General features: G+C 41.5%; 1 protein-coding gene and 1 pseudogene across 1 annotated transcript in view; both read right to left on the bottom strand.

Moving 5' to 3' along the window:
- Nucleotides 1-3,827, bottom strand: part of Zar1l (zygote arrest 1 like) — a 10,578-nt gene extending 6,751 nt beyond the window's left edge. Inside the window, exons 1-2 of the mRNA XM_004631066.1 lie at nucleotides 3,174-3,827; nucleotides 1,744-1,836 (exon numbers count right to left, since the gene is read on the bottom strand). Coding sequence (XP_004631123.1) covers nucleotides 1,744-1,836; nucleotides 3,174-3,827 — 747 coding nt within the window. The remainder of the gene's footprint in view (nucleotides 1-1,743; nucleotides 1,837-3,173) is intronic.
- Nucleotides 3,828-6,884: 3,057 nt separating this feature from the next.
- Nucleotides 6,885-7,707, bottom strand: LOC101581131 (annotated as a pseudogene).
- Between the last annotated feature and the right edge of the window lie 710 nt (nucleotides 7,708-8,417).

Raw genomic sequence — 8,417 nt, forward strand, 5'->3', positions numbered from 1 at the left:
TATATATATATATATATATATTGGTCCCAGTTCTTAAGTTAAGGAATCCATTCCTTCACTTTGCACTTCGCTTATCTAACTTCTAACCTTGCAGTTTTAAGCACTAGGGCTATCAGTCACCTTTTCTTACCCTATGACCCCGATTTTCCTTACCTATGAAACTTGGCTAATGCTACTTTTTCTATCGTTCCAACAACTACTCAGGACACACATAAAGAGCTATAATAGACATGCAATGGTAAAGGTCATTACAGTTCCGACCGTTGTGTGGGAGAAGCCCGCCTCCTTCTGTCCCCATCTGTTAGCCTCAACATATCCTGTTTTCCAGTTATTTCCCGACTTGAGCTTTAACTTACTTGTGGTAACCCACGGATACCGTGTACTTGTGTGGTTTCTGGGCCTTGCGCATTTTCCTACACATATTTTTTTCCCTGCTTAACTTGCTGATTTCCTCCTCTTTATACTTCAGTCATATTTGGAAATCATGGCACTGTCCCTCCAACAGGGTAACCTCCCCATCCCATCTAATTTCTGTACCACTTCCATGCAGTTACTGCATATACCACGAAACTGCATTTTTGTCTGCACCACTTCTACCAGAATATGTTTCTTAAGGACAAGTTCTGTGTCACATGTTTTGTGTTTTAATGCCTTGGAATGTCTGAATCCACCCATTGTTTTTCTTTTGGCCAGAGACAGACCGGAAGTAATTTTAACTTGGTTTGAAAACCTATTCACCTTCTACGTCTAGCAAATGGCTATTTCAGTCAAGTTTTCATTCAGGTCTCAACATATTTCTCTGCCCCTGTCCCTCCACAGTCCTTTAGCCAGAAAGGCACCCTTTGAACACACAACACAAACTCAGGTGCACTTAGAAGTTAAGGAAATGGCCCGGTGTCAACTGCTACAACATGAAGTAGCCAGGGCAAGCAAAAGACTTGCAAACTGGCCCGTTGCAACCCACAGTTCTCGTCTGAACGAGTGCTCAGTGTGACCAGATGCCATGGCTGTCCATGAAAGTCCAGAAATGCAAATTCAATGTGAAGTTTTTCCCAATCTTAATATGTTAGCGTTTAACTCAAATGTGTGTGTGTGTGTGTGTGTGTATGTGTGTGTGCAGGGGTTAGTTTAAAAAAAAAAATAATCCAATACTGGGGATTGAATCCAAGGGTGCCTCATGACTAAGCTAAATCCCTACCCCTTTTTATTTTTATGTTGAGACAAGACCTTACTAAGTCACCCAAGTTGGTCTCAAATTTGGAATCCTCATGCCTCAAACTCTCCAGTAGGTGGGATTACAGGCAAGCACCACCACAGCCTGCCAAAGTAAACCTCTCCTATGTAAATTGACCTTTATCAATTATTTCTCTTATTGCCCCACCTTGTGGCAAATAGTGGCAATTTTCTTTAGCTAAGGCCCCAACTTGTTCAAAGTATAGTATACCAATGAAAAAAATGGTCCCAGAAAGACCCATGTTAACAAAAGCAAAACCCACCTTCATAACATGAAATTTGATCCAGTAAAAGCACCCAACCTCATATGCCAGGATATGGCTCGAGAATGAGGTAGCCAGTCTAATTCAGTTCGGTTTGAACATTCACTGAGCACTGAGGTTCCCAGCACTGAGGACCAAGATGAACAACATGGGGTGGCGGCAGTCAAGCTCCCCGGGGAGACACTGCATCCGTTTGGAACCGGTGCCCACCCCACTCTCCCTCCATTTCCCACTCATGTTCACCTACCTTATTAGTTCCAGAAATGCACCACACATACGCACTCTCCCACCTGGTGTTACAATCTTTACAGTGAAAATAGCCATATTTTGGTTCCAAAGACTAAAAATAAAGGAGAGGGAGACTCTTTTACTAAATTGGGAGAAATCTATATTCTCCTTTCATTGCTTTAGGAAATAAAATTACCTTCTTTCCCTCACTTTTGTCTATTCTCAATGCTACAATTGTACATTAATTTAGCTTTTCATCTCTTATGGTTTAAGAATGACTCTGGAATTCTTCTTGCTGCTGTTACTTGTATTTTCCCACTCCATTTTCCACAATACTGTGAGCATAATCTCCTCAAAAGAAAATCTGACCTTTCATTCACACACTTAAGGCTCTGTGTCTGTTCACCTAATGGGGACCTGGGGGCTGGGCACACAGTGGGTATCTAACAGCAGGACGAAGTATGGACTGCTTTGAAACTTAGGGTCAAGTCCCTGCTTTGCTCTGCACAATGTTACTCCTGTAAGGACTGTCTGTTATTCAAGGATATTTAGCCTTAAGTTTACCCAGCCCGTCTCACCCTCCTTTAAGACACAGGCCACTAAGCTAAAAATAAATACAGCAATTTTCAGGATTTGCAGGAACATCCAATTGCCAGGCTTTTACCCTGTTCAGTTCCACACCCTCTGGAACAATGCCTCAAAGTCTCTATTCTGTCATCTGAGATTTCAGGAAAAGATTCCAAGTGGCCATCCTGTGATAAGGATGGACCTAACAGAGGTGATTATCCCACAAGGGGAACTGAGACTGCCCTCTACAGCAGGAGTCATGAACTCACGGTGAGAACAAAACTCCCTTTCAGGTAATAACAGCTCTCTCAGAACCAGTCCTAAAATATCCATCAACCAGACCATCACCTGGTTAGCGTTCCCTACCACTTCAAGCTGCGTGAACTCCCCAGCTATGCAGGCCCTCCAAAGAGGTCTATAAAACTCTAAAGGTTTTCTCAGCCCCTTGAAGAGAGAGCTCAAACTTCTTTATGTCTTTTCCAGTGTGACCATACTGGCTAAACCTCCTTTCCTGCCCTTCATTACTGTCTCTTTGATAGGCGCCTAGCTATAGGCAGCTGAACCTCATCCCCACCCTACCCTATGCCCAGCCAAAGCTGGAGCTTTACCCTAAAACTCGAGTAACGCTCATTTTCCAGTAAGCACAGTGGCCATAGCTTTGCTCTTCACAGACTCAAGTCAGGCTTGGCACCTCCCTGTTACACAAAAAACTCAAAAAGCTTGCAGGCCACATACAATACATGTTTTCAAAATAACCACTCTTTCTCATCAAATTAAAGGAGAAAGCAGGAGAAAGCTTTACTGTTATTGTCCTGCAAATAAAATGGAAAAGAGGATAGAGCTGGCATGGCACTAAGAAAAAAGAAAGAAAAGAAAAGCTACCTGGAAGTTGGGCTTCGGAAGTGAACAGCCTACTGGATCTCCTTGTCCCCGCTTGCTTTTCCTTTCACCAAGATGCTTGGCATCCTCCTCCACCAACTCCTGAGACTGAGGGAGGTCCTCCTGCCTTTCGTCTTCTGACCTTTGCATTGGTGGTGGCTGCTGGCTGGCCTTCACTGGGCCTGAAAACACCTTGCTTTTACTATCTTTCCCATCCTTCTTTAAGCAGGCAAAGCCCCTATGGCCCATCACTGGTGAATAGACTCCCCATTCTGTTATGGGTTTCTTGTGGCCAGCATTGTCCCATGGGTAGCAGCTGTGCAGAGTTTGAGGTCCCAGTGAGCACTGCATGGACTTGTCCACCCGCAGGCTCACCTGTATGCCCACCTCTTTGGTGTTGGCCTTGCACAGCCGTTGGCACAGATTGGAGTTCATCTGGGTGAGAATGGGCTCAAAGTGGGCCCTCCGATAAGGGTTCATCCAGTATTCAGAGGCATTTGCTGGCACCAGCAGCCCTGTCCTGGCCAGAAAAGTGGGAGGACCCATGTTTTGCCTCCAGTTGGGCTGATTATGCCCTGCAAGTTGAGACTGGCCTATGGGCAGTGTATTTCTGCAATCCTGGTACCAAACATAGGGAACACGGACAAAGCGCTCCATTTGCTTACGAGGTGCACAGCCTCAAAATCCTCGTGCAGTTTATGTCCTTGTTTTGCCCTCCACTTGTATTAGCCCCTCCTTTCCCCCAATCAGGTAGGTCAGATTCATCTCTGCTTCTCTAGTTATTTCAGAATCTAACAGATGTCACCTATTATCCTAATTGAAGGAGGGCCAATCTACCTACCTACAGAAATCTAATTGCCACTTGATTCCTAATTGCTTTTCCCTACCTCTTCAATTTAGTGTTCCTGAACCTTTTTTCATAGCTGTTTTCATTTCTGATTTACTGACCCACATGCTTGAATTAGTAGTTCCATTTATTTTTCCTCTAGTGATCATTTTATAGATTCTTGTGCACTGTTGATGGAAATGTAAATTAGAAACCCATTATGTCAAACAATATGGAAGCTCCTGAAAAATAAAAATAGAAAATAAAACCACCATATGATCCAGTAAGCCTATTACTTTGATGTATGCCCAAAGAAACCAGCATCATAGAGACACCTGCAATTCATGTTCATTGCACACTTCTTCTTAGAAGTTGAGCTATGAACACAACATAAGTGTCCACTGACAGATGAATAAATTGCAATATACATGGGAGTATCACTCAGGCATTTAAGAAAGGTGGCCTGGTCTTTTGAAATACTATAGATGAGTCCAGGTGATGTTATACTAAGTGAAATAAGCCATATGGAAAGAAAAAATGCTACACGATCTCATTTACATGAAATCTTTAAAAAGTTACAATATAGTTATCAGGGATGGGAAGGTGGAGGAAATAGGAAAAGGCAAGTCAAAGAGCATAAGGTTGTAGTTTTAAAGAATGAATAAGTGTAGATTCCTGATATAAAACGTGACTACAGTTAACAGCCTTGTGTTGTATATTGGAGATTTGCTAAGCATAGACTTTAGTTATTCCTACCACACATACTAAAAAGGCAAATGTGAGGAGATGGCTATGTTTGTTGTTTGACTTGAAATAGTCATTCATTACAAATATGAGTATCAAACATCATGTTGTACACATTACATACAGTCTTCATGAAAAATAGTTTTAAAGATACTCCCTGATTAACATGATTAGTAACATCTTTGAGTTTTATCACAATATTAGAGATTTAAAGGAGAAATAAAAACTGAGAGAATAATACATGCCTTAGACATCTTGATAATGGATACTGAGCACAATGTATTAGTCACTTTCCAGAACCAAAACAACATACCGGACACCCACAATGTTTTGTTTTGTTTCTCCTTGTTAAAAAAATGTATTCATAAACAGGCAAAATATTCACAAATTTTGATATTCCTTACCAGAGGACACAATACTAGAATTACTTTGTGTGTAGCTCATTCTAGGATTCAGTTTGGATTACTGATATTTAAATTGTGCTAATTTTTGTACTATCTACATTTATAATAAAATAGCACTGATTTTCTAACTTTAACAATCTAATGTTGTCTTCTTTGATGGTGATTTAGTGTGATTTCTTATTGAATGTTTAAAATGAGTAAACTTTGTGCTCTTTAATAGAAAAAAACTTTGCTACCAAAGCAAACTTATGTTTCAAAGTTTTTCTATTAAGTTTATAAAGGAACATAGTTTATATTCACACACACACACAAAAAAAATCCTAATTACTTTTCTTGGTTAGCTCACCAAGTTATATTTCTGCATATGATTGAGAAAAAATACTTCTTTATAGTAACATATGAAATGTATAAGTTTTCTTCAGCCATTTCAGATTGAATCTTATGACAGGAAGTCTCTGACTTACAAACATTTGAGCTGTGACTTTTCACAGGTGATCTAACCGCCCCCACCAGGAGCATTCCTAGCTTAGCTCACATGTCTACCTTACCATTTTAAGGTAACTGTCAAAGTAAAATAATTTACAACATTTTTATGTGCGTTAGTTTTTTTATGCTTTACATTGGATATTCGTGTCAAAGGTATGTAAGACTCACCTTGTTGGACTGAACAAATGGATCCCATTTATGAATGTTCTGTGGGAACAGAGCTAGTTCATAAATGAATGACTTACTACATTTAATTCATAAGAGACTTATCCCAAAAACCAAGGCTCATGGATTTGTTCAGCTCAAAATATAAAGGGCTTGGAAGATAGTTCGGTGGTATGAGCACCTGCCTGGCAAGCACAAACGCCCAAGCTTGATCCCCAGTATGGCATGTCTTGTTGGCCCCAGAACCCCGTGCTGTGCTGACCACCACACTGGGCATGATGACACACCCCTGTAATCCCAGCACTGCACACACACAAAACATTTAATAGACTGGAGTTTAGAAACTTTTTTCTACTCTCAGCTGTCCCACAGGCATAATGATGGGGTAGTCACTTTTCTAAGCCTGCTTCCTTGCTCTGTAGCTGACAAACACTAATTAAAATGTCTCCTGGAAATCAAGTTGACAGTCCATGACTTCAGAGGCTGAAAGCCCAGAAAGATGAGTGAGTCTAGGCTAACTAACCTTTAAATCTTCTGTTCAGAGTTAGTATTCTATGATTTGAATAGAATTATGTTCATATGCTATGACCTAAGTTTGTTTTGTGTGTGTGTGTGTGTGTGTGTGTGTGTATGCAGGGTCTCGCTATACAGCTCAAACTTGTAGTGATCCTCCTATTTTCAGCCTCCCCAGTGCTGAGATTACAGGCATGTGCCACTACACCTGGACTCAATCCCTCACTCAGTGCACCTGGAGGTGGGGCCGGTGCAGCACGTGGTGCCAGGGAACCCCAGCCCCTAAACTTGCCTAAGCAGGCGCTTAGTCTGCTGAGCTATTTCACTGGCCTTATGACCTAAGATTTATATAACAAAGACTTCCAAATGATAACAAACAAGGTGTTAAATATTGAAGTTTTCCTATAGTGAACACCAGTAAAATAACTTTTAAAATCAGAAGCAAGTTTTATGTATTCATTCAGAAGATAATTCAACTGTAGGAGAAAACTCTTTTAGCATTATGCAATCCTATATTTAACAATCTTTTTTCTTGAACTTTTATAATCTTGAAGAGATTCTTTCATCTGATATTTTTCATGCATTCAGGTATTTTGCATGACATCTGATGTGATCATAAAGGTGGCTATGAAGTAGTAACTATGATCATAACCTCTTGTAATCTAAAACAACAGGGATTTTCTTTTCTGTACAGGCAGCGATGAAGTTATCTGGGAGGAGCTGCCCATCTGCAAGGAACTGGTCATATTTTCCTGGATCAATCAGTATGTCGAACTGAGAATCTGGATAAGACTTCACAAGATAGGTTGCATCATAAGTCTTCCATTTACTTTGATCTGTTCCAAAATATCTGGGGTTTTTGTCCAAAGGACAAAGGACTGAGTTGCAATTTGGAGCAAATGCTGTCACAGATTTGTATTTTCCAAGGTATTTCAAAGCATAAATCAGCTCCATGGCCTCCTATGGAGTGATCAAAAATAGACAACATTTGGGGATCCACTGAAAAACTGGCATTTATGAGTTGAGGACGCCCTTCTGTTACATAAGAGTATATTCTACAGTTCTCCAAGGATCTTTATATCATTCACATAAAACCCCTCTCCAGTCCTGAAGTCTCAGCCATCATCTTCTTTAATATGGCATTCGTAAGGTATGGTATCTGAAGGGATGACAATAAGGCCATGTTCTGAGGCAGTTTGGTGATAGCCAGATTTTGATACAAACTATTGCTCTGTGTGGTTAAGCCAAAGAACAAATATAGGGCCGGGCACTTTCCAATTTCTGGCTTTGGTGGTAAATAGACAACAAATTTCATTTTACATTTTATCTCCACACTCTCACATTCAAAAACTTTCTTCCATCACCCAAAGCACTTGTTGGAAATCTACTTTAGCACCATTCTTCACCTGTCTAAGTGGTATGTGCTTTTCTGTACCAAAGGGCAGATGTCCCTCAGGGAGCTGCTGTGGGTTGTCACAAGAGACTTTGTATTTGCTTTTTGAGATAGGGTTTCATTGTGTAGTTCAGACTGGTCTTGAACTCACTATGTAGCCCAGATTGGCCTCAAATTCACAGCAATCCTCCTGCCTCAGCCTCCCAAGTCCTGGGATTACAGGAGTGTGCCACCATACCTGGCTATGACACCCACAATTTAAAGGAGATGTGTATTTTGGCTTGTGTTATGGTTTGTATCTAGTTGTCCCCCAAAGCCTCATTTAAATGATGGGACTGTAGCCCCTTGAGGAGCAGCATGAGGCTCAAGGGGCGGGGCCAGGGACCAAGATGGAGCTTGAAGGGCGGGGCCAGAGAGGCACAAACCATTAAACTGACAGCACGCGCCTCCGTACCCCACCCCCAGGCCTGGTCACCTCTTTTGGAGGTATGGAGCAGATCATCCTGGACATGGTGGCGCCCCAGCCTCTCTTCCAGACCCTGTAGCTCAGGACAGCAGTATCTCGAGATCTTGCTATGTAATTCAGACTGCTTTAAACTGGCTAGACTGTGTTTTCTCAGAGGTGGAGAGGGTCATCCTGTACATGACAGCGCCCCAGCCTCTCCTCCATTGTCTTGAAACCTCCAGTAACTGTGAGCTAAATAAACCTTTTTTTT

Source organism: Octodon degus, unplaced genomic scaffold (genome assembly GCF_000260255.1).
Source record: "Octodon degus isolate 3935 unplaced genomic scaffold, OctDeg1.0 scaffold00038, whole genome shotgun sequence".
NCBI classification, from domain to species: domain Eukaryota; kingdom Metazoa; phylum Chordata; class Mammalia; order Rodentia; family Octodontidae; genus Octodon; species Octodon degus.